Below are 26677 nucleotides of genomic sequence, written 5' to 3' on the forward strand. Positions count from 1 at the left end.
AAATCATAAGATGTAGTATATCATAGGAAGTAGAAGTCCTTCTAAGTCCAGTTTTTTCACCAGAGAAAACATATATTAATATATTCTTTTTAAACAATTTGTATTATAAAATTAAATACAGAAAATTAAATAAAAATGTAAAACTTAATGAATTACAAGGGGAACACTCGTGAAATCCTACCCAAGTTAAGAAATAGAACTTTCCCAAGCACCTCAGAAGCCCCTCCTGTGTCCCATCCCAGCTGCAACATCTTCCCCCCAAATGTAGCTGTTATCCTGGCTTTTACAGTAGTTGCTTCTTTGCATTTCAAAATAGTATATTACCCAGATGTACACCCTAGACTCTAAAGTGTTTCCCATTAAAAAAATTGTTATATCCTTTAAGTTTCCTTGAATCCACAGGTTATTCCTTTTTCCATTCCTTATCTTTACAATTTGTCTGTTGAAGAACTGAGGCCATTTCCCGGATTGAATTTTGTTGCTTTCATACTCATGATGCAGTTAATCATGATCCTCAGACCTCAATATTTCTTACAAATTGTCAGCTGGATCCAGAGGCTCAATCAGACTCAGGTTCCATCCTTTTCACAATACTATAAATAAGTTTGAGTTTTTGTATTGGGGAGTTCCTCTCCTTTTGTGGGGTTACAAGATGGCGATATTCAAACCTATCATTTCCTTTTTACTTTTACCTGTAAAACTTTTATAAAGAGACACTTCCCCTCATACACGATTTGGTTATCCAGTGGTATAGTTCATAAAGGAAAGACAGGATAAATGCTTGATTTTTTTCCTGATTTCTCAGTTTTCAAGGTAATGAGTTGTTTCCCAGGCTTCCTCTGAAGGGGATTAAGTGTTTTTTCTTTAAGAATGTTTAGTGAGTTTCAACCCATTGCAATTACTGTTTTTACTGAAACTGAAATCGTCTTTGGTCATTTGAACCAAAGTGCTTTTGGTATTACCATAGTAGTTATTGGTAGCATTTTTGCCGTCTGGTGTGACAGGATAGTCTAGGCTAATGTTTATTTCCTGCTTAGGACTGGAATCAGCCATTGCTCTAAGAAGCTCTGGTTTCTTTTAATTGGAAATGATGTTTTAAGACTGTAATCTGGCCATTAGGGTAGCTCATTGCTACTGCATTGGTCATTGTTTCCAGGTCTTTCAGGTGACAAGAGCTAATAATATATATGATAATATACTTCATGTGTTCAAGCAGATATTCATATTCAGGAGTACAGGATTTTTATTTAGCCTCTTTGATATTACATCTACATCTCTTTTCTTTCACACTAAGAATTCTGGTTCTGGGATATAGGAGAGTGTACAATTAGAATATCTAATAATTACTCATTTGTCCTGTGTCATATTATACATATAACAGTTTCAGAATGGCAATACTACTACCCTGATATGATTTCTGAAAAAAGTTAAAAACATTCTTTTGCGCGTGTTTGCTCATCATTTGTAAACAGCTGTACTGTGTCTATATTGTCAGAGCATATAGCCATTATATACTTCTTCATTTTAACACTCATTTAGTCTTATTTCTATGAATAATTATATATATTTGATACTTAACATCAGTCTTAATGACAGTGTCTCTATAGTTATTTTGGTTGTCTGAAATGGGCTTTCTAGTAGATTCTTCAGGCAGGGTTCATTGAAACAATATTCTTTGAGTTCTTGGGTGTTGATGATAAGTTTGTGGTCTTTATACCCAAAAGTCACTTTGGTAGATATAAACTTCTTGGTTCACATTTTTTTTCTCTGAATATCTTAAATATGTTAATTTATCTGCTTTTGGCAGTAGGCTTTGCTGTCAGAAACACTGATAAGACTGATTTTCTTAATTTGGACTTAGATGCCCAAATGATCTCTTTTTTCCCTTTAAAATCCAATAATTTTGGTAAAATATATCTTGCTGTTAGACATTCCTGGTCAGTATTCTCTGAGGTACACAGTGTGTTCTTTCAATACATAGCTTTTTTTTTTTTTTTTTGGCTGCGTTGGGTCTTCGTTGTTGCACACAGGCTTTCTCTAGTTGTGGTGAGTGGGGGCTACTCTGCGTTGTAGTGCACAGGCTTCTCATTGCAGTGGCTTCTCTTGTTGTGGAGCATGGGCTCTAGGTGTGCGGGCTTCAGTAGTTGTGGCACACAGGCTCAGTAGTTGTGGCTCGAGGGCTCTAGAGCACAGGCTCAGTAGTTGTGGTGCATGGGCTTAGTTGCTTTGCGGCATGTGGGATCTTCCCGGACCAGGGCCTAAACCCGTGTCCCCTGCATTGGCAGGAAGATTCTTAACCACTACACCACCAGGGAAGTCCCAATACATAGTTTTTTTTAACTTTTTTTTATTTTAGGGGAATTTTAATAAAAAATATTTATTTACTTATTTATTTATTTGGCTGTGCTGGGTCTTAGTTGCCACGTGTGGGATCTTTGTTGCAGCATGTGGGATCTTTAGTTGTGGCATACGGAATCTTTTTAGTTGCGGCACGTGGTATCTTTTTTTCTTTTAGTTGAAGCATGCGGGCTTTTAGTTGCAGCATGTAGGATCTAGGTCCCTGATCAGGGCTCAAACTGGGTCCCCTGCACTGGGAGCGTGGAGTCGTAACCGCTGCACCACCAGGGAAGGCCCTAGGGGAAATTTTTCTTGAATTATAGTTTTTGGTATTCTCTTTCCTTTTTTGGGTTTTCTTCTTTAATGTTGGATCTTTTTTGTCTGTCTTTATTTGTCAGTTTCTGATAAATTTTACTTTTTTTCCTTCATTTTTGGTTTTTCAAATTTTTCTCCTTTCACCTTCTACTTATTTTAAGGAGTTTTTTGTTGTGATTATTCTTTTATTTCTAACTTTCATTGAGTTCTGGTACCTCTTATTTTTATTCTTGAATATCTTGTATCATCAAAAACATGTGTTTAGCTCATTTTGAAATAGGAAGTTGCAGTTCTGATCTGTTCATGGCATGTTTTTCTGGCTTGCTTTCATTATCCATAGGAATGTTACTCCTCTCCTTATTCTGTTTTTCTTTCTTATAATAACGTTATTGTATAGGATTTGAGCTCATTACTTTTTTCAGGTCATTTTTATGTGAAATTAGATTTCTTAGAAAATTAGAAAAGAAGCATGGCTTTAATTATCTTTTTAAAAAAAAAAATTCACAGTACTCCCTTTCTGTTGTTTTCAACATGGCAGCTTGCTCTATGAGGATTCCTGGCCCTGTTTTCTTCCAGCACTTTTATCTGGATCTTCTCTTTCCTGTATTGCTCTTGTTCCAGTTCTGCTTTTGATTTCTCTTCTAGAAGTGTCTTCTCAGTGCCTCCCTGTCCTAGTAGGGAGCACTGGTTGATTAAATTTGAGAGTTCAGTGGGGCTCGATTGCTCTAGCCCCTTGAGAATTTACCACCAGGTTTCTTGTACTTGCCTACTATTAGACTGGGAAAAATCCCTCCTAGGTTCAAGTGCTCTTCTCCCACTGGCCGTGTGTGTGTGTGTGTGTGTGTGTGTGTGTGTGTGTGTGTGTGTGTGTGTGTGAGAATACCTATTGACTACTTTGGGGTTTTCCTTTTTCAAGTTTGTCAGACACATCATTGCTTCCTATGTCCTCCCATACAGAGACTGATACCATGCAGATGTGGTGATTTGTCTTCACCTGCTTCACTTCTGTTTGGGGATTTATAGGCGTCTTTTCACTTTGTTTTGATACAAATGTTGCCTATAGGGCTGGTTTTGCTATCTAGTCACTGAGTGTTTTAATGTGAGGATTTGGATAGATTAAAAACTGTATTGCTGCCACATTAACATATATGTTCTTTAAAAAGAAAGATGAAATCATGTATTTGCAGCTTGTTCTTTTTTTTTTTTTTTTTTTTTATTTATGGCTGTGTTGGGTCTTCGTTTCTGTGTGAGGGCTTTCCCTAGTTGCAGCAAGTGGGGGCCACTCCTCATCGCGGTGCATGGGCCCCTCACTATCGCGGCCTCTCTTGTTGCGGAGCACAGGCTCCAGACGCACAGGCTCAGCAATTGCGGCTCACGGGGCTAGCTGCTCCGTGGCATGTGGGATCTTCCCAGACCAGGGCTCGAACCCATGTCCCCTGCATTGGCAGGCAGATTCTCAACCACTGCGCCACCAGGGAAGCCCGCGGCTTGTTCTTTTTGTTTAGTTTTAGTCATCTTTTTATGTCAGGATAATTCTCCCTCGTCCTTACTGGAGACTATTGTGTTCCATTGAAGGCATGAAGTGCATTGTGTAGTAAATCCCTTACTGATGGACATTTTGTATTGTTTCTCATTGTTTGCAATTATTAAAATGCTGTAATGAACATTCTATCAATATATCAGTTGTGTACTTTGGCGAATGTCTCTATTGGATACATTCCTACAAGTGGAATCTGCTGGGTCAAATGAAATGAACATTTACAATTTTAATAGATATTGCCAGATGACCAAAAACATTGCACTAATTTGTATCTTTACCTACAGTGTATTAGAATGCCTGTTGCTGTGTAGCCTTCCCAGTATTGGCCTACAGGCTCTCCAAAGTATGCATGTTTATATGTGTGTTGGGAGAGTGATTTACAGACCTCTTTAAGAAACTGGTAGAAGCTATAAACCTTCTCAGAAAAATGTAATTGTATACTTAAATATTTCACATGCAGTTTTAGAGTCTTCACCAACTGTTCTCAGGTGACATAGTTCTTCTTGTTGCCTTCCTAGCTACCACATCTGTTTTGCTTCTGTTTGGTGGACTTGGGAATACTTGAAAGTTTAAGGATAAAGAGCACTTGTAGAGCTACGACCAATAGTTCATCCACCGAAGCCTGTAATCAGAGGTGATAATACTCTGAAGTCCATGTGAAGTCTGATGTGTGTGGTTTACTAACAGTTAAGAGCTCAACCATGCTTCTCTCTCATTCTGTTTTTTTAAAATTGTTGTTGGTTATTCATTCATTTTTTTTTCTTAAAAATTTTTTTTATTAAAGTATAGCTGCTTTACAATGTTGTGCTGATTTCTGCTGTACAGCAAAGTGATTCAGTTATACATATGTGTACATTCTTTTTCATATTCTTTCCATTATGGTTTATCACAGGATATTGAATATAGTTCCCTGTGCCATACAATAGGATCCTGATATTTATTCATTTTATATATAATAGTTTGCATCTGCTAACCCCAAGCTCCCTCTCCCTTGGCAACTACAAGTCTGTTCTCTATGTCTGTGAGTCTGTTTCTGTTTTGTACATAAGTTCATTTGTATCATATTTTAGATTCCACATATAAGTGATATCATATGGTATTTGTCATTCTCTTTTTGACTTACTTCACTTAGTATGATAATCTCTAGTTTCATCCATGTTGCTGCACATGGCATTATTTCATTCTTTTTTATGGCTGAGTAGTATTCCATTGTGTGTGTGTGTGTGTGTGTGTGCGTGCATGTGTGTGTGTGTGTACCACATCTTCTTTTTCCATTCATCTGTTGATGGACATATAGGTTGCTTCCATGTCTTGGCTGCTGTGAATAGTGCTGCTATGAACATAAGGGTGCATGTATCTTTTTGAATTATAGTTTTGTCTGGGTATATGCCCAGGAGTGGGACTGCTGGATCATATGGCAACTATATTTTTAGTTTTTTGAGGAACCTCCATACTGTTTTACATAGTGGCTGTACCAGCTTATAGTCCCACCAGCAGTGTAGGTCTCTCATTCTGTTATGATCTCTTGCTCTCTGTTTCTGTTTATGCAATTTTTTTTTTTTGGCCGCACCGTGTGGCATGTGGGATCTTGGTTCCCTGACCAGGGATGGAACCCGTGCCCCTGCAGTGGAAGCGTGGAGTCTTAACCACTGGAATGCCAAGGAAGTCCCTCTTTGTGCAATTCTTAGTCTTTGTACCTCTATCTCATTTAACTTGTGGGTTGAGGAATGATACTGTGGAATTAAAACACATTTAAAAATATTTATTGTATTTATTAAATTAGGTTTTATTTTCCCATGATCCCATGTGAAAGACTGTCTTTGCAGCAATACATCCCTTTGCCCCACATTTCAGAAAGAGGAAATTATTTGCTTTTCTTCCCATAAAGCTAACTTACCTTTGTTTTGGAACATACACACAGTGGACATTTACTACCAGACACTCTGTTTAGCACTGTAGGAATATAAAGATGTCCTGACTTCAAGGACAATTTAACCTACTGGGGAAAATTTGACAAGTATCATATTTTTATGGATTTGCTTCCCTCACCAGACCAGTGATTTCCTTAAGTGTAGAGAGGCCATGTCTCATCCTTGATTTCCCTAAAACCTGGCATATTGTAGGTGGTTAGTAAATATCTGTTGAATGAATATCAAAGAACCCAGTTGAGTAGGAAACAATGAATAGAGGAAGTGCCATTTGAGAGGAATAAGCAAGACACTCAAGGTTGAAAGGAAGGGAAGACAGTGTATAAAACTGCATAGAATTGTTTGAGTTAGGCCATTAAAAAATGGATTTTAATTTGACAGAGTAAAAGCAAGTGAAGAGGCAGTATCAAGGACCAAAGAAAGCGTGGGTGAGTTTGGCCAGAGGATGGAGTATTTGTGGATGAGGGGAGATAAGGCAGAGAATGTTAGGCAGGGACTTTGCTGTATTAGGTGGATCTGAACACCAGCAGGAGTATTGGTACTTGGGAGGGTAGCAAAGAAACCACTGAATGTTTTAAGGAGAGTGCCAACAGAATTGTCCTTGGGGATGCTTCGCCAGGCTGCAATGGCAGGAGGCATGGCACAAGGAGGGATCATGTATTTTTCCAGTGGAGATTAGGTCTCATGATCTCCTAAGGTTCCTTCTAGCTCACGATGCTGGTGTCCATGGAGTTCTGAAGGGTTTGCCTTCTCTCATAAATTTGAAATGGAGGTTGGAAAGAGGGTGTCTTGGCAATGGCTTTTTGTGAGGTGATTTCTATCAAAAGGGATCCAGACCAGAAGCACTCAGTAGGGAGTGAATCCACTCATGAATCGTAGTAAGCACCAAGGCCGGAACTTGCAAGCGCTGCCTGGGTACTTGTAGGGGACTTCAGAGTGTATAGCAGGTAGAGTGTATATAATCAAGTGACAGTTGCAGAGTTAACATTAAGTGCTTAGGATTGGGAGTATTGTGGGGGTGCACAGCTGGGGGCAGCATCAGCTGTTGTGATGACGGGTTGGGAGTATGAAGCAGGCTGCTTGTCAGGAGTGTACATATTAGCAGGTTTGCTGAAGCACCAACCTTGTGCCCAGTGGCCTGGAACATCTAGACCTCTCACTCATGCTTGGGTGGGCACCTGCAAGCACTGTCCCCCGAGAAACATGAAGCCAGAGCAGGGCAGCTGCTTTTATAAGCCTTATAGTGCATTGTTACAAAACTGGCTTGAGCCTGTGTTTGAATTAAGTTTATCGGGAAACCTGAAACCCTTTTCCCTTGTTGCTGGCTTGGCAGTTGTTCTCATTTAAATCCTCCCCACGTTTGCTTAAGTCATGCTGCTGGTTATGGCCTCTGTTTTCTGTTCTGACTTGGGGAATAGGATAGGTAGGACTGCTCCATGGGTTTGGTTGGCCTACTGCTGGCCCCAGCCAAGGAAGGCTGTAGTGCATCTTTTCAGTGTGGTAGAAGCCTGGTTTAACTGGCTGCCCTCTCAATTTGGATGCCCTGTAGGCTTCATTGTTATTGAACTTCTTGCAGCCTTAATGAGGCAGTCTGACATCAAAATTCTACAAAAATCATGTACTCACTTATCCTCTACAGAACTCAATTAAGTATGTACTGAGAGCTTAACACTCAGTCTAACCATCTGTAATGGTCCCTGTCCCATAGCTGGGAAAACTGAACAAGTCAGAGAGAGACAAGAGTCCAGCAAACACCATTGTTGAGAGTACTCTGGATCAACCCTAAGCATCCCACTTGCATTATCTCTTATTCCTCACAGTGAACTCTGTGAACTCTATGAAGTGAGTACTCTGAGCCCTGTTCTGTACATGGACCACAGAGCTTATTTTCCCAAGGTCTCAAAGCTATTAAGTGGTAGAACTGGACCTGGAACCTGGGTCTTCCTTAGCCTGTGCTCTCTACCACTGGACTGGGTAACTACCCAGGTCACCCAAGTGCTAGAGGCTTAGCTCCTTCTGGTGAGACTAGCAGTGCAGGTGAAGAAAGCAAAGCACAGCACTGCTTAGTAGGTCTCTTAATACTCATGATCTAAAACTTTAAGAGGTAACAAGTTGGGATTGTCATTACATTTTTGATAGCTGAAAGAAGGCTCAGGTAACTAACCTCATTTTGTTGTCCATGTTGCCTACATTTAAGGGAGGCCCTCTCACAATGAGGTGCAAGGACTTGGGACCAGTTGTTTCCTTGACTGCCTTCTCTACACTGTATCTATTGCTCCATTTGCATCTTTTCCCCTTCTGGTTTGCATTCTGCCCCTCTCCCTCAAAAAGGAAGGGAGTTGAGTCCCATCCTTTAGAACTTATCTAGAGAGAAATTAGGCCCTAGGAATTTTGCTCCCCTCATACTTATGGATTTCCTCTCTTTCCACTGCAGGAAGCGTCCAAACTGAGGGCTTTTGCATCAGGTACTGGGGAAATTGTGGAGGTCAGGAGTAGCTGGTACTGTTTTGAAATAATTCACAGAACTATGTTTGGCTGTGGAGGTAACAGGTGTTGTAAAAGAGAACAAACAGCCAATTATGATGTCAGGAACCCTGGGGACTGATGTGGTGGAAAAAAAAGGATTAAAAATTATGGCAGTATCTTGGCAATTTGCTTTCTTAGCCCTCTTATTAAATTATGACTTCTGTTTGAGGAAAATAAATGAGAACAAAGGGTTTGTTTAAAATATAATCTTTGTGTTTTAAATTTGACTAATGAATGGTTTTAGTACTTTCATTTGGTTCTCAGTCAACTTGTGTTCAAAGTCTCAATTAACCAATAAATATTACGAAAAACAAGAGTCAGAAATGGTTGCCACTCTTGCTAATGAGCTGCTAATGAAATTGTGCCTGGGTGGGAAATGCAGGCACTCTAGAATCCCTGAGTCTTCTCCAGAAAATGAGCTGTAGTGGAACTAAGATCCCTGACCCCTGGGAAAGGGGCACATTTAACTCCTTCATTCCCAGTTGCTGTTTTTCCCCTCCTCATTATTAAGTGAAACTCATTGCCAGTATCTTATGGTTAACTTAAATTGTAGTGAGACTTTTCAAAATGTGGTTTTATTTGACTCAATAATTCCTAAGTGGGATTAGAGAGCTGGAAGAACTGCCTGGCCTTTGGTCTCTAGAGAGCTGGAAGAACTGCCTGGCCTTTGGTCTCGTAATGATTCCTTTCCTCTTCTAATTTTCTTTTCATTCATTCATTCATTTGTTTATTTACTTATGGCTGCATCGGGTCTTTGTTGTGGCATGCAGGCTCTTCGTTGCGGTGCACAGGCTCAGTAGTTGTGGTGCACGGTGTTCTCTCTAATTGTGGCATGCGAGCTCCAGAGCACGTGGGTTCTGTAGTTGTGGTGTGTGGCCTCCAGTGTGCGTGGGCTCTGTGGTTGTGGCACACAGGATCTCTAGTTGTGGTGTGCGGGCTTAGTTGCCCCGTGGCATGTGGGATCTTACTTCCCTGACCAGGGATCGAACCCACATCCCCTGCTTTGGAAGATGGATTCTTAACTACTGGACCACCAGGGAAATCCCTCTAATTTTCTCAAGTCTTTCCCCTGTCTCCTCATCCCCAACAGATACATGTATGCACAATTGAAAATGGATTGAAATCTGAATATATTTAACATTTTGTAGGGTTGAGAGAGTAGGGTGTGGGACAATATCTCTAAAAAAAGAAATGGCAGGAACTAGTAGACTATAGCAATAAATAGGGTTATTGAAAACCAGTTCCCAACATGGATGTAAAAGCTCAAGTGCTCTGATTAAAGGGCTGTGCTATATATCTGTTAGTCTCACTGGGTCTTCTGAGCTAAAGAGGAACATGGAACACATTGAGGGTAGAGATAAAAGGGGAACGGAGGCAATCAGTGGTCTAGGAAACAGGTGTGGGATACCCATCCTGAGTCTCTGGGTGAAAGTAGCCCCTCTGCCCCTTCTCCCCTGTTCTCCTTTACCCGTGGATTTACTAAATTGTGGGGCTCTGACAGGTCTCCTGGGCTGGTCCGAGGAGTCACTGCACATGCTTAAAGGTCTGGTGCTTTTGAGGGAAGGAGGACTGACCCCTGTCAGATAGAATTCCTAAGTTTTTCTGGTCAAAATACTGTCATCCCTTACTCCGTCTCACTCTTCCCATTCCCTACCCATTCCCCTCATTCAGGCTTGATTATATTTGATTAGGTCAAGTATAATAGCTTTCTAACTAGCCTCTTTGCTCCTTCTCTTTCTGTTACATGCTGAGCTTCAAATGGAGTTATTCATTGTCCCCTGAATATGCCCACTTCTTTGCTTGCCTGAAAGCTGTTATCTGGACTTGGGACTCTAAATATTGTTACCCCTCTTCCTCGTTTACTTCATATTCCTCAGTGGCAGCTATTGGTTTTGTTAATGTGGTATCTTTACCAGTGCCCAACACAGCAGGTGGCTTTCTTCAGTGGGTACACAGTAAAGTGTGGTAGAAGGAATGCCTAGAATAGAGCAGGCAGGCTCTTACCTAATCCTCAGTAAATGCTTGTTGACTAGCCAGTTGTGGAAAGAGGCTCACGGTGTCCTGGATATGGTTACTTTGAGCCTTTGTCCTGATGGCTGTTCAGAGTACCTCTCCAACTGTAACAGAGGAAATCTTCCAAGTAGCATTGCTAGTCCTTGTACTTGAAGACCACTGCTGTTGTGAATTCTGTATACAGAAGTCGGTGCCCAGCTGTCGTCTGTCCTCCTTGAGAACTGGAAAGGAGACACTGGTTAGGTCACAGCAGATAAAATTTTGGAGGGTAGTTCTGGAATGTGGTGGGAGCTATGAAGATAGCTGTTCCCAGAGGAAGACTGTGGAGTCTCTTGATCTGAAGGGCTTTAATGCAGGTGATGGATTTCCACCCTTGCTTGGAAGCCATGCCAGAGAACTCTTCTAAGGCCCTGCTCAGACTGTAGATTATGCAGCAGAGTAAAAAATCAGTTTGGAGAATATTTTTATTTTTTCTCATTTTGCCATTGTTTAGTCCTTTTAGAAAATGCATAAATGTAATGACAATACAGACTGGTTCACTCTGTGTTTTGCTGCTTACAAAAAAGATCTCCAGTTGTGTTTCCCTTCAAAAAACATTAAGCATTGGTTCAGGGTTCAGCACCCTAGAGAGGTTTGTGCACATTTTTTTGTTACTGGTTCAGTTCAAGTCCTGCCTTGGAGACAGGATAGATGCTCATTTGTGTGAGGCAGGGATCTTGCCAGGACTTGTTAGGGGTTTTTGAATTAAAAAGCAGGAGGATAGGGCTGTGGTAGCGATGGCAACTGTGCTTGTAAAGTCTCAGCTCTGATCAGCCCTGGTTAGGAGCTTGGAGGTGAGTGGCATTGCTTCCTGTCCCATATTCCTCCTATTCTTTCTGGTCTTGGAAGTGGGAGCCAGGGGGCTGGCATTCAAGCTGACCTTTCTGGTGGCCTACTGTGTGCCTGGAGTTGAGCCTGAGCTGTGGGCACAAGTAATTCGTCCCTGCCCTTTAGAAACTCGGCATAATTGGGAATTTTTACTCGTGTTAACACATACCTACAGGACTTGATAAATAAAATGTCTTTGTTTCATTCTGGTTGACATTAACCTTTTTTTTTTTTTTTGCGGTACACGGGCCTCTCACTGTTGTGGCTTCTCCCGTTGCGGAGCACAGGCTCCGGACGCGCAGGCTCAGCGGCCATGGCTCACGGGCCCAGCCGCTCCGCAGCATGTGGGATCTTCCCGGACCAGGGCATGAACCCGTGTACCCTGCATCAGCAGGCGGACTCTCAACCACTGCGCCACCAGGGAAGGCCCGACATTTACCTTTTCGGGGCTGTGTTTCCTGAAGCACTTTTAACTTCTTCTGAGCACTGACGCAGTGTTTTCTCATTTATTCTTCACAGCAGTCTAACACAGTGAAAGCAGACACGATAGATTCTTGTCATTTGACACATAAGGGCATGAAGATTAAAAAATAAAAAGGAATTTGCCTCAATTTACCTGGCCCTCAAAGAAAGAGCTGAGTGGGTAGCAGAGTTCCAGTGCTCATGGTCTCATGGCCAGTTCTCATCTGAGTAGGCTGTGCCGTGGCAGCCCTTGATTTTCTGCCATTGTGTCCAGGTTTGACTTGAAAGAGCCTAAAAGTCCCTGGAGGGGGAGGTTTCCAGGCAAAAGCGTACAGAGACACCTCCCAAAGACATATAACTCGCGAGGCATCTGATGCCAACGCAGAAACCAGGGCACTGTGGCATCCATCTCAATTGGCCCTGTCTCCGCTGAAGCAGGGCAGTCAGACTGCACAGCAGGCTCATTGTGGGCACGACCCAAGCAGGATGCTGGCACTCTGAGCCCAGGAGGGCTAAGTTTCTAATCACTGGGCACTTGGGTGAGTTGGGACAAATACTGAGTCAGGCAAGGTATGTCAATAGGTGAAACATCTTTTCCAGTAGTAACAAATTGGCTGTGGGATGAATTCCATATATAGATATGTTTTGTTTAGCTTTTGTATTTTAAAATTTGAATGCTTTCAGAGGGGGCATTTTTTTCTCAGCCCTCACCACTCCCTGTTGTCTTACAGATGGCCTTCCTCACTCATCTCTCTTATTTGCCTGCCTCCCATGGGCATTTGAGTTGGCTTCTGCATCTTGGATCAATATTTCTTACCTGCCCTTCTACCAGTATTCCTCTTGCCTAGGTGTTTGATGGCCTCAGGCTTTCTAGGCTCATTTTCTTCTTTCTACCCTACCCAGAACTATCCTTCTGGGTTTGTGTTTAGGCTCTGAACTTAGCTTTTTCTTGGCCCCTAGGAATGCTTGCTGTCACCTTGTACTATATCTGATAGCCTAATTGCTGTCCCGGGATTCAAAAGGAGAAGTACTGCTTTATCCAAAGAAATTAATTTTTAAAACAACTTTATTGAAATAAAATTTATATACCATAAAATTCAGTAATTTAAAGTGTACCATAGGAATAATTCTCAAATGTCCTAGGGAATGTTGGTAGAATAGATGGGTGGTTTCTAGACTAATGGTGTTTCATGGACCAGAAAACTTTAAAAGAAAGTTCGGAGGACCAAAGGCCAATTTCTTTACTTTGCTGAGTTAAGGGCCTTAACATAGAAACAACCCACTATCATCCACCATCATCATTATCTCATTTTATAAAAGGACATTTTAACACTAAAAAGATAGAAATGATGTAATTTCAGAAAAAAAGAACTCTTTTTTATATTGGACACTTCTAAATTCCTTGTTTCGGGACCACTGGAATGAATTGCCACAATAAACAAACCACTCAAAACTCAGCTTTAAAACGACAGTAATTTCTTTTTGTATAGCTTTGACTCTTAGAACCATAGTAATAGTTCACGTACCCTTCATATGCCCCCAAATAAAAAATTGAACCAACCAGGATGTGGAGGAATGGAAACAACAAAGTGGAACACAGACACTAACAAATGAACCAAATTGATAACATAATCATACTGATGGGGGTAGGGAAGAATGGAACTAACCTAAGTGACCTTGTGAAATGATAACTTTGACTAGATACTGTAAAATTAAAGACAAAGGAGCTGTATGTAAATGCTGTAATCTAGTTTGTCAAATGTGTTTCTCACAGGGGTATGGGTTAGCAATTTTGAAACTACTTTGTATGTGTACTAGTATTGAACAATAAATTATTGCAGGTAAAAAGAACTAGTTTTCTCACTATTGGAGAAAGAAGTTGCAAATAAGGAAATGGGGGAGATGAACCCTGTGGGGCTGATTGGAATCTGAGGTATCAGTATAAACTTGTAGTTTTTAAGAGGTCCACAGACAAATAGATGTAGAAATACAGATGTGTATATGTGAATATATGTATATGTATATGTATACACACATATAAATTTCTTATCTCTGACCCAGAGAGAGCCCAGAAGCAATGACAACCTAGTAGTAATGAGCACACCTATCATGCAGATCATGGTTTCTAAACACTGTTCTTCAGTAAAAAACTAGGACTCCTTGAAAAATGGTTGATTCCAGGGCTGGGAAAAGGAAAATGCAAGATAAACTTGGAGCATCTTATGGATCCAGAAAGTAAGGAAGTACTTGAAAAAAGAAAATGATGGGGCAAAGGGACTTGCCAAAGGAACACAAGAGCTAACCTGAAGGAGCTCCTAGTTGCCAAAGCTGAAATAATTTGAGCAACAAAAAGATGATAATATTGCATTATAACTCATAGAATAAAATATCCATGAGAACATATTGATAAAGTAAATAATTAAGTAGATGGAGGAGGAACAGTTTTTCCTTGTAGTGAAATTTCAATTAATAAATGTGTAAGGAAGGAGGGGAGTAGAAAATTGCTATTAGACTGTCTCCACAGTGGTAATTGTTGCAAACGGACCCCTCTAATGGTGTGCAAAGGTTTGAGGAAAAAGAGGATTTGTGTAATCTCAGAATATTTCCCCCATGATTTTTTTTTAAACAATTCAGGGATTTTTAGTATACACACAGTATTGTGTAACCATCACCACATTTTCATCACCCCAGAAAGAAACAATACTTGTTAGTGGTCATTCCCCATTCCTCCCTTCCCCTAGCCCCTGACAACCATTAATTTACTATGTCTGTTGATTTGCCTATTCAGGACATTTCATATGAAAGGAATCATATGATATGTGACTTTCTGTATCTGTCTTCTTTCAGTTAGTTTAATGCATTCAAAGTTCGTCCATGTTATAGTATATATCAGTGTTTCATTCTTTTTTTTTAAGTTACTGTGTATTTTATTTATTTATTCCAGTTTTATTGAGATACAGTTTAATGATTTGAAGTATGTCATTCCTTTTAGTGGCTGAATAGTATTCTGCTGAATGGATAGATCACATTTTGTTTGTTCATTTCTCAGAGTTGATGGACATTTGGGTTGTTGCCACATTTTGGATATTATAAATAATGCTACAGTGAACATTCATGTACAAGTTTTTGTGTGAACATATGTTTTTAGTTCTCTCGTGAATACACCTAGGTGAAGAATCGCTGGGTTCATATGGTAGCTCTTTGTCTAACATTTTGAGAAACCGCCAGCCTGTTTTCTACAGTTTGGTAGTTTGCCATGATTTTTGTTTACCACAGTGGAAAAGCTCAGTATAGATTACTTTTGTTAGTTGATCAAGACCAATATCACCAGTATAAGACATGTTGACATCACGAACCTTTTGATATGATACACTGAGAAGAGCATGACATAATTTCTGTTGTTCTTCTGTCAAGGTGGCATGATTTGAGTTTAATCATGCCAAGAACCAGACAGTTCTGAATAACTGATAAGTATTTATTTCTTGAGGGTATCAGGGTCATGAAAGACAAGGGAAGACTGAGGAACTGTTGTAGAATGCAGGAAACTAGGGAGAAATAACAACCAAAGGTCATATGGGGTCCTGGAACAAAAAAGGACCTTAGTGGAAGCACTGGTAAGGTTTGAAAAGGATCTTTAGTTTGGTTACTGGTATTAACTTCCCAGTAACTGTCTATGGATATATAAGATATTAACATTGGGAAAAGCTGTGTGATCTATGGAAACTCTCTCTACTATTTTTGCAAGTGTACATTTAAAGGTAGCTCAAAGTAAAAAGTTAAAAAAGGTATCCAGTCATTTATTCTTGTTCACATGTCTGCAAATAGGCTAGACTTGGCTGACTGTGGTTGGGCTCAGCTGGGTTCATCTCCAGTCTGCACTTTGGGTCCAGGTCTGCTCCATGGACCTCTCATCCTTCTTGGATCAGAATGCTAGTAGAGCATGTTCTTCTCACAGTGATACACAATTCCAAGAGACAAGCCAAACACACAAGCACATTTCAAACCTCTGTGGCACATTTGCTAACATCCTGCCGGCCAAAGCACGTCACAGGCTAAGTCCAAAGTCAAAGGTTGGGAAAGTACACTCTACTACTAGTAGGAGGGACTGTGAGGTCACATGGTAAAGGGGGTGGATGGAACAGAACTGGTGACAATGATGCAGTCTACCACCTATTTTTTTCCCCCTCAGGGAGCCAGGGTTAGGGAAATAGACACCGCAGGCTTTGCAGGCCTATTTGCCTTTCTGGACTCCTGTCTTATTTTCTGCTTTTCCCCTTCCCCTCTACCTCCCAATCCCTGCATGTATCTGGTGACTTTTTGCCTCTGTTCTGTTCTTCTCCAGTGTTCTGGTCCCTTCAGAGAGGCCCTAGAAGGAAGCAGGTCAGATCACACTCTCTAACTTGGCCTTTTTCCCAGTGGGGTGGAAACCTTTGAAATACTGTGTTTTCTGTTGCCTCTGCCACTGCTGCCGTGGCTGGTTTCATGTATTTTAAATGAGCGTAACCTGTATTTTAAGTTAATGTTATTGTGGTTGCTCTTGCCCCCTATGGTGGCTTATGTGAAGGGAGTAATTTTGGAATTTTCCCCAAATAAAATATATGGATTCACATAAGATCCTAGTCTTTTCCTTGGCCAGCTTAGCACAGTCTAACCTGTTATGTTCTGAAACTTTTAAAGTCATGTACTTTTTCTCTTTTTTATTTCTAATTTCAAAAGTCTGAAAATTCAAGATATTATTATTATTATTATTATGTTATTAGTACAATTACTATTAAAAATAACTATGACTACTAATTATTATGAATTATTATGAATCTACTTGTCCTAGTGAAAATCCTTGTTGGCATTTCCACACACCTCTAGATAAGCTAGGATTTTCTCTCTTCCATTTTTGATTTTTCACTTAATATATAATTATTGAGGGTTTACTATATGCTTGCATATGTGATAGACCCTGAAGATAAGCTAAGATATAACTATTGATTATGGTATTAGTAAGAAAAAGGGTCATGGCAGGGAGTTCCCTGGCAGTCCAGTAGTTAGGACTAGGTGCTTTCACTGCCGTGGACCCGGGTTCAATCCCTGGTTGGGAAACTTAAGATCCTGCAAGTTGCATGGGGTGGTCAAAAAAAAAAAAAAAAAGAAGAAGGAAAGAGAAAGAAAACGGGTCATGGTGTTATGTGAAAACCTTTAGGGGGAAGCCAGATCTGGTCTGGGGAAAAAGAGGATGCCTCTCAGAGAGGAAGCGACTCTTAGCTGGGATTGGAAGGATGAAGAGATGGAGGCTGGGGTAGGAAGGAGCATTCTGGGTGAAAGGAACAGCAGGTGGAATGGCCCTGTGGTAGGAGGGAGCATGGTTCCTTTCATGGAATGGAAGAAGGCCAGTGTGGCCTAGAACATGGGGAACGAGGAGTGGACAAATTTGAAGAGGCAGGCAAGGAGCTAGATACTAAAAAGGGCCTCATTGACCAGCATGAAGATTTTCATCTTTAAGAACAGTAGGAAGCCATCAGAAGGTTCGAGGCAGGGGAATAACATAGTCAGATTTGTGTTTTGAAAGAAAAAAAAATCATTCATTGTAAAGAACAGTTTGATTAGGAGGTAAGAGGAGATAGTAGAGGCCAGTTAGAAGGCTTTGGCAGTATCCAGAAGAGAGATGGTGATGGTTCAGAAAAGGGCAGTGGTGGGGAGGGCAGAGAGAAAGGTATGCATTCAAGAAGAAAGAAGACATATGGCAGGAGAAACACTCGATTTGGGAGATTGGGTATATGGGGTGTAAAGTAGAGGGAAAATCAAGGATGACCTGCTTAGCCTTCAGCCGGGAAGATACTCTTATTGTTATGTTGGTTTTGGATCTCTCCAGGTGAGATAATCTCTCCCTTTCATACATTTGGAGATGGGATTTTTTTCCCCCCCTTGGCTGTGCCGCACAGCTTTTGGAATCTCAGTTCCCGGACTGGGGATTGAACCTGGGCCACGGCAGGGAAAGCACCAAATCCTAACCACTAGACCACCAGGGAACTCCCTTGGAGATGGAATTAATGCTAAAAGAAGTTACCTCTTGCCCCATGATCATAGGAATAGGATAGAAGTTACCAGTTTCTTGTTCTTGCCAGTATTTGGCCTCATCTTTCCCAGAACCAACTTCCTCAGCCATTACCTTTTATTTTCCTACCCAAACTGGGATTCCAATGGCACATCAAGACAGCAGCCTACACAGCCCTTCCAGTTTTTCCAAGCTCTTCTTGCTCCCTGCCTCCTGAATGTGGCCTGTCAGTTTCTGTGTCTGAGTCTTTGCATGAAGGGCACCATCTATTTGGGATTCCCTTTATTCCCAGTCTGGGTCTCACTTTTTGCATCATTTAACCCCCAATTCAGGGAGCCTCCCCAGAGATAGGTTTCCCCATTCTACTCTGAACATACCTTTTAAAAAAATCCTTGAGGCATTTTGGATGGGTTTGAGGTTAGAAGTGGATCATTATACACATACACTCAGGTACTCAAGTTCCCTTTTAATTCTTAGGCAAAGATATAGAAACTCCCTGCTGAAGTGGGATGGCAGGAACAGAACAGCTTGTCTTGGAGTGGTGTTTCCCCGGCTCCTTGGTTCTCTGATGGAGGCACAGTGGTTGATGTAACGTGGAGTTTGCTATGATCCTGCCAGAATTGAGAAAACTTGAATTCTTACTACATCATTACTCTTTTATGCTCGGAGTTTACCTCATCTTTCCAAGATAACTTGTGCTATGCACTTCGCTTGAAGGAATTTTTCACATGCAGTGTCCTTCCATGTACTGTATACGTCATAAGCCTCCTCTCTTCTTGGCTTTTAGGTCATGCTGTTCCTGCAGGATCCCATGTGCGGCTGAATCTCCAGACTGGGGCAAGAGAAGTGAAACTCCAAGATGAGGACAAGCTTCGAAATAATTTGAAAGGGTTGAAAAAAGGCAAAAGGTATAGTGTCAACCCTAGGGACTGGGAGACTGACAGCACTGACCCTGTAATACTGAGAGTAATGACAATGTATTGTTTCTTACCCAAATACACATGGCTTTAAATTTTTTTGAAATTTAATAGCTTAGAATTTGTGATAAATCTGTCAGGGTTTTATGGATGTTTACTTCTATGGTCTGCAAAGCAAATTGATACTTTAAAAAAGGCTGTAGGGGGAATGCTTAACCTGCTTTAAAAATGAAGCCATTTTTCCCAGTACTTTAAGAGTACTCATTTGAATCCCAACACTTAATGCGCTGATTACAGATGGGTCATCTATTCATTAAAACAGGCCTGTTAGGCCTTCTGCTTTGCAGTAATACTTACTTGGTGAGCAATAAAATTGCATTTTAAAGTCTTTAATTCAGACCAACTTTTCCTCTTGTTAGTCTATATTAAAACAGGCTTTCAAAAGTTCTCCAATGGTAAGAGTTGCCTTATTTTTTAATAATCAGTTTAGATTATTTGCTTTTGGGCAATTCGTAGTCTCTATTTTTATGTTTTTTGTCTTGAGTTATCAAGTTTTTTTGCTTGCTATTTCCTGTGTAAGGGAGAAGGAGGTTGAGGCATGGGGTTGCAGGGGCTGCTGGAATTGTGCAGTTTGAAAGGTCAGTATAAATACCAGCCATGAAGTATCTAATACAAGGACCAGCAAATTATGGCCTGAAGCAAAATATTGGGACTACTGCCTTTTTTTGTATGACCCAGAAGCTAGGTTGTTGTTAACATTTTTTAATGGTTGAAAGAAAATGAAGAAGAAGAATATTTCATGACTGAAAATTATTTGAAATTCAGATTCCGGTGTCCATAAATAAAGTATTATTGGAACATAGCCATGCTCACTCATTTAGGTATTGTCTATGGCTGATTTCTTGCTACACTGACAGAGTTGAGTAGTTGGGAAAATCACCCCATAAGGCCTACAAAGCCTAAAATATTATCTGATTATTACAAATAGTTCGCTGTCCCTGTTCTAATACGAGCATATCTCATTTTATTGTGCCTCACTTTGTTGCGGTTCGCAGATACTGCGTTTTTCGCAAATTGAAGATTTGTGGTAACCCTGTGTCGAGCAAGTCTATTGCTACTATTTTTCCAACAGCATTTGCTCACTTCATGTCTCTGTGTCACATTTTGGTAATTTTCACAATATTTCAAACTTTTTCATTAATATTTGTTATGGTGATCCTGTGATTAGTTCTTTGATGAACAGATCTTTGATGTTAATTGGTTTTTTGGTTTGTATTGGTTTTTGTCATGTATCTTTTAATTAAGGTACCTACTTTTTTTTTAGACGTAATGCTATTGCACACTTAATAAACTACAGTATAGTGTAAACATAACTTATGTGCACTGGGAAGCCAAAAAATTTATGTGACTCGCTTTATTGCAATATTCACTTTATTGCGATGGTTTGGAACAGTGACCTCAATATCTCCTAGATATGCCTATTTATGTAAGTATTGGGAATCAATCATGGATTACTGTGTGGGGTTAGTGTTACTCAGTCCTTGGATTTTTATTATTTTAACAATATTTTGCAGTTAGATATGAGGCAGAAAGTTACCTTAGAGACCCAATTTTTACCTGGGTCTTTTCTTTTATATACCTGGCAAAAGGTCATCCATCCTGTCCATGTGGCACTCACAAGCCCATAAAGTAGCTTATTCAGATTTGGGCATTTTTCACTGTTGGAAAATTCAACTTTATATTATGATAGATAAGGAGCTATTTGTCGTCCTTATAGTCACCCCAAACTGGGAAGGATCTTTACTTTCCCCATCTCTCCAGATAGTCCTGAACCTGGATTAACCCAGGTTATATGATGATTATTTTCTCAGAACCGTCGAAGAAAGAATCAAATCTCGTTGTCGTAACCCCTATCAACCTCCCTCCCTCCTTAGCATGCATATACATACGTTTTTCAGTGTCTCAAAGTACTTAGGAAGTCTTTTCTCACATCTAAGTCAAGTCTTATTTTCTGAATAAGAAGTCTGATTTTTCTTCGTTTAAGAATATTGAGTTAGGAACTTGATGATTTTGGAGCTTTTTATTTGTTGGTTTTAATACTATGGGAAGTGATTTCTCCAATACCTGACCATAGATCATCAGTAGGAGCACTTATTGCTTTGTCTTGTTGCTCCTGTCTTTTTATACTAGAAAGCAGAGCCATCCATGTGGTCTGTAGTAGAGCCACCATAAGAGAAGAATATTCGTCCCTACTCCTGCCTCTTTGCTTTTCTCCTTTGGAATGTTTCTGAGGGCTCTGCCCTGGAATGGCCTCCAGGATATGCTGGACATGTCTTCTTCCTTCTCAGCATTTATAGCCAGCAGCAAACCTGTCTGAACAGAAGCCCAAAGGCGTTGACAAGGTGGTGTGGGTGTTCAGTGCTGTGAGCTCAGTGAGTCTCTGGTTGCCTTTGGTGGTGACTTCCTGCTCATGGAGTGGACCTCATCCTGTGCTCCTTTAATTCCACTTCACAGTGTCTTCCTGCCTCTTTAGTTCTGGAATGGGAACAGAGGCCAAAGGGCAGGGCTGATTTTCAAAACTGTTATAATATTTTGCTTATTGACTTAATTCTGTTTTGGGGAACAGGATCCACAGCTTTCCATCAGATTGTCAAAGAAGTTGGTGATCCCACAAAGTTAAGAACCACTGGCTAGGACTTCCCTGGTGGAGCAGTGGTTAAGAATCCGCCTGCCAGTGCAGGGGACACGGGTTCGAGCCCTGGTCCGGGAAGATCCCACATGCCGCGGAGCAACTAAGCCCGTGCGCCACAACTACAGAGCCTGCGCTCTAGAGCCCGCGAGCCACAACTACTGAGCCCGAGTGCCACAACTACTGAAACCCACACTCCTAAAGCCCATGCTCTGCAACAAGAGAAGCCACCCAATGAGAAGCCCGCGAACCGCAACGAAGAGTAGCCCCTGCTTGCTGCAACTAGAGAAAGCCCGTGTGCAGCAACAAAGGCCTAAGGCAGCCAAAAATAAAAATAAGTAAATTAAAAAAAAAAAAAAAGAACCACTGGCTAGAGAGAGATGGGGATAGTCCATTCAGCCTAATCCATGGCAGCTTCTCCATTAGAGCTGCTGGATGTGTGACTGGCCACACTGCTACCTAGAGCTACAGTTCCTGTGGGCTCTAAAGCCTGGGCAAGGTCTCCTGACTCTGACTTGTCCCAGAAGATTCTCTTGGCACTACCTGAGTTCAGTGTATAGTTGGCTCTCAGCAGGTTTTCCTTTTCCTCTTTGTGTGTTAGGTATTGCCATCTCCACTGGTTTTAGTCTGTATCCCTGTCAATCTCTCCATAGTACATCTCTATTTTTGCCTTGGAACAACCAGATTTTTGAGTCATCCTCTTATGTTTAGAGGGATAAGGGACAAACTGCATCCAAGTTGTTTCATTTTGGGTTGAGCATTTACCACGGTATAATATGGTATAGTAGTTAAGGGAGTGGGCCAAGGACAGGACCGTTTACTTACTCCATTCATTCATTTCACAAAAGACCCATTGAATGCCTATGTGCCAGGCACTGGGGATACAGTAGTAAACAAAACAGGCAAGATGCTAGCTTTATTGAGGTTGGCAGGCAGGAAAAGAGAGAAATAAGTATGCAAGTAAGGTAATTACAGATTATAATAAATACTAGGGAAGAAATAAGGTGATAAGTCCCTGAGGGAGGTAACTGTAGATAGGATAGTTTGAGAAGGCCTTCTCAAAGAGATGTTTGAACTGAGACCTGAAGAATGAGGGGCATTTAGTCATGCAGGGGGTTAGTTTTATAGGTTTATGGTTAGAACATTTCAGGCAGAAGAAACAAGAAGAGTTTCTGGCTTTGTTAAGGAAAGGGCTTTGTCAAGTTCAAGAAACAGGAAAATGATCAGGTTGACTAGAGGGTAGGAGAAGGAAGAAGACTAAGATGAGATTGGGAAGGTATGAGGGGCCAGATCATGTGGAATTTTGAGGAGCATGTTGAATGTTCTTCATTTAAGTAGAATTGTAATGGAAAGCCATTGGAGGATTGGGGGTGGGAGAGTCATTTAATATAGTTTAGCAAGATCATTCTAGTTGCTATGTATATGGAGGATAGATTGAAGGTGGACAAAAACAGATGCACAGAGACAATTAGAATGTCATTTAAGTGGATCAGGCAAACCATAATGGTGGCTTAGTCTATGGTGTGTGAAGGAGAGTGGATGAATTGGAGATTTAATTTGGAGGTAACAGCAATAAGACTTGCTTACGATTTAGATGTAGGGGTTGGAAAAAGGGTAGGGTTAGTGGTTCAGGGTAAAGCCTCATTTGGGATTTGCACAACTAGGTACTTGAAGGTACTATTTACTGAAATAGAAAAGATTGAGAGAGGGACAGTTTTATGGGGAGAACTATCAAGACCTATGTTTTAGATGTAATAAGTTTGGGGTGGCCATTAAACATCTGAGATCCAAGATATATCAGTAGTTGTACAGGAGTCTGGCTGGTACTCAGAGAAGAGGTTTGGGTCAAAGATGTAAATTTGGGCATCACTGCCTGATAGATATTTTAAAATATCTAGGTGAGAGGATAGAGATAGAGAAGAAAAGATTTTCCAGGATTGAACTCTGAGGTGTTCCAGCATATAGGATTTAGGTAGGAGATAAGGAACCAGCAAGAAGAGACAGAGAAGGAGTAAGGAAGAGGAAGAACCAGGAGAGTGTGGCAACAAGAAGCCAGGAAAGGAGAGTGTTTCAAGGAGGGAGGGGTGAACTGTGTAAATGCTGCTGAGCGGTTGAGGAACATGGCACTAGTGAAGAGTCCATTGGATTTGACCATCAGTTACTGGGAATTTTGATGAGCCGTTTTAGTGGGGTTGTGGGAATAAAATCCAGGTTAATGCATATGGCAACGTAAATAGCATTCAAGGAGGTGTGCATAGTGAATGAAGACAATGTGTTCATAAAGTTTTACTTAATCTGAACAGGAGTAGGGAAATGGCATGATAATTAGAGACTGTGGAGTCAAAGGAGTGTTGGTATGCTGATGGGAATAATCCAATCAAAGGGAAAATTGATGATGCAGGCAGGTGGGAGTGGTATAATTATGGGAGTTAAAGCTTTTGAAAAGGCAAGTGGGATCTCTAGTAAAGTTCAGCAGGGGCAGGGACACTGTCATCCATTCCAGTAGTAGGGAAAGCAGAAAATACAGATTTAGGTGCAGGTTGGTGTATAGAGTGGATGATGGAAAGGTGAGGGAGTTCTTGATAACATCTGTTTTTCTCAGTGAAGAATAAAGTGAGAATACCAGCTGAGGATAGTTGTATGTGTGCCTGTGTGTGTGCACAAACTCGTGTGTACCCACACATGGGCACATTTCTGTGTGTGCAGTTGGGGCTGAGAGTGGGTGATGATGGATAGCCTGGAGAATGGGACTTTAGGCAGTAAACAGATATACAGACATGACGGGATTAATCCTGACCAAGTATTGGAGGAAGGAGGAGATAATCTGTTCAAGTTATAGCCCTAAATACGTAACTCCCTCTTAGGGGTAAGGGTCAGGGCAGTGGCATCCTCATGCAGCTGGCAGTGGGTGATTCTCTGACAGGAAAGGGGTTCTCTTTCCTACCTTGTAGGGTTGTGGTAATGATTTGAATGAAATATTACTTCTAAAGGGTTAACATAGTGCCTGACACATGGATAAGTCGTCTGTAAATGGGAGTGATTAGCTATTATTAATTAGTTTAGGAGGACTGGGGTTTAAAGAAGTCAAGTGTTTTTCTGAGGGCCCTAAGGGGTCTCTAGGATGAATCAAGGACTGTGAGTGAGTACCTCTCATGAGACCTGAGGCTGGCTAGGATCTTGGACCATGAGACTGATGTACTCATCTCGCCTGGAACAGAGAGTGGTCCAGTAGCCCCTTCCTCCCCAGCCTCTGATATATCTCCAGGGATATCTGGATTCCTCCCTCCCCCTGCCCTGCCAGCTGGACAGTCTTGTCATGCACAGCCCACTTTCTACACTTCCCTTAGTCTGTATGTACCACTCTTTATCTTACCTCTGTTCCCTGAACTGAAGTGAGTACTGGTAGCAAAACGTGCCTTCCACCCCCTCACCCCATGAATACCTTCTCTCCAGTCAAGATGAATTGTTGTGGCTTGGATCAGCTCCAGAGCTCTTTGTGAGGATACCACTCTAGTCTCTGCCAGGTTCCTGACATTATGTCCACATTGGTTCCTTTCTTCCCTGTCCTTGGAGGCTGGCTATGGAAGGTGGCTGGCCTCGATTTTAGTTCTCAGTATCTCAGACTCATTCCTTTGTCAGGTTGACTCATACCTCCTGCATGTACTCTGTGCTCAGGGGTTGGTCTTAAGGGTATGAATTTATCCAACCTGTTTTTGTAAAGATAGACTGAGTCGTCAAATCAGGTCAGGCACACACTTGGGGGGCTCAGGTCCCTGTTGGTCTCTTTCCTAGAAGAATATAAATAGGGTATATGTTATTTCCTCTGTCTGTGCCCAGTGTCCTCCAGGAGGTCTTACTCTGGCACGTACTGAGAGAGCAGCATCGCACAGACATTCTAGACTTGTTCTGCCCGAGTAGCTGGCTGAGAGCTCTCTGTCCATGGTGGGCTTCTCTCTGCCTCATGCCATTTTCTCCTCTTTCATGAAGTGACTCCATCTTCAGCTCTTTCCTCCTCTAGCTTCAAGGTGAGATTACCCTGTTAGACTTCTGGCTGACCCACGGCAAAGTTAGGATAGTGTGCTCTGAGTTAAAGCTGGCCTGGATTAGCTGGCCTTGGAGTGCCAGCCACCCAGAGGGGTTTTCTTTCTTGGGAAAGATGGTGCCCCCCTTGTGACTCTCAACTTCTCTTTGGACAGGCTGGACATCAACACCAATACCTATACATCTCAGGACCTCAAGAGTGCACTGGCAAAATTCAAGGAGGGGGCAGATATGGAGAGTTCAAAGGAAGACAAGGTTTGTGATGTTGTTTATAGTGAGTTCATATCATCCTGCAGAATGGCCTTGAAGGGAATCACTTTCTCCTGAAGCTTTAGCAGTAAACATGGGATAATAATAACAATAATATTATAAAATAATTTAAAGAGCCAAGTAAGTTAATGCCAAATAAGTAACCCTTTACAGACTCTTAAAAAAAATGCTGGGAGCTTTTCTGTCATCGTTTACGTTAGGATCCAACTTCCCATTACATATCTGGAAAAATTGAAGCAGAAAGCAGAGAGAGCCATACTCTGCATTACCACAGACATCAGTGAGGGGAATAGAGATTAAAACCCAGATCTCTTCACTTATACTTGGATTAGACACAAATTTAAAGGACAGAGGACCTAGGCCAGGAAGGAAGGAGCCCAAGTCCTTTGAACATGTAGCAAACCTTTTCCAGACCTCAAATTCCTTAAATGTACAACAGATGGCTGAGGTTTCCTCCAGCTCTAAATTTGTTTATAAGCTAAGGGAATGAGAAGGAGAAAGAGGCAGAATTGCAGCCCTTTGGTTACGCCTCTAATGTCTGGGATGGCTCGTGGATCCCGACCTATCAGAATGAAGTCTTATTCTTAGATGGATCATGAGCTCATGTGATAACCAGAGAATGTTGCAAATCAGTTTTTACATTTCCACTTGAGTCCTGTGCTTGAAAGAACCTCCTCCAATGGCTGCCTTGCAGACCTTTCTAAGTTCTCCCTCCCCCTTCTCCTC

General features: G+C 41.3%; 1 protein-coding gene across 6 annotated transcripts in view; it reads left to right on the forward strand.

Annotated features, from left to right (window-relative positions):
• SIL1 (SIL1 nucleotide exchange factor) overlaps positions 1-26677 on the forward strand; it is a 301233-nt gene that overhangs the window by 194980 nt on the left and 79576 nt on the right. For all 6 annotated transcript variants that reach the window (XM_082621616.1, XM_082621614.1, XM_082621615.1 and 3 more), the window contains 2 exons: positions 18822-18942; positions 25837-25936. In XM_082621616.1, coding sequence (XP_082477742.1) covers positions 18822-18942; positions 25837-25936 — 221 coding nt within the window. The remainder of the gene's footprint in view (positions 1-18821; positions 18943-25836; positions 25937-26677) is intronic.

Source organism: Mesoplodon mirus (genome assembly GCF_964341445.2).
Source record: "Mesoplodon mirus genome assembly, chromosome: 5".
Taxonomy (NCBI): Eukaryota; Metazoa; Chordata; class Mammalia; order Artiodactyla; family Ziphiidae; genus Mesoplodon; species Mesoplodon mirus.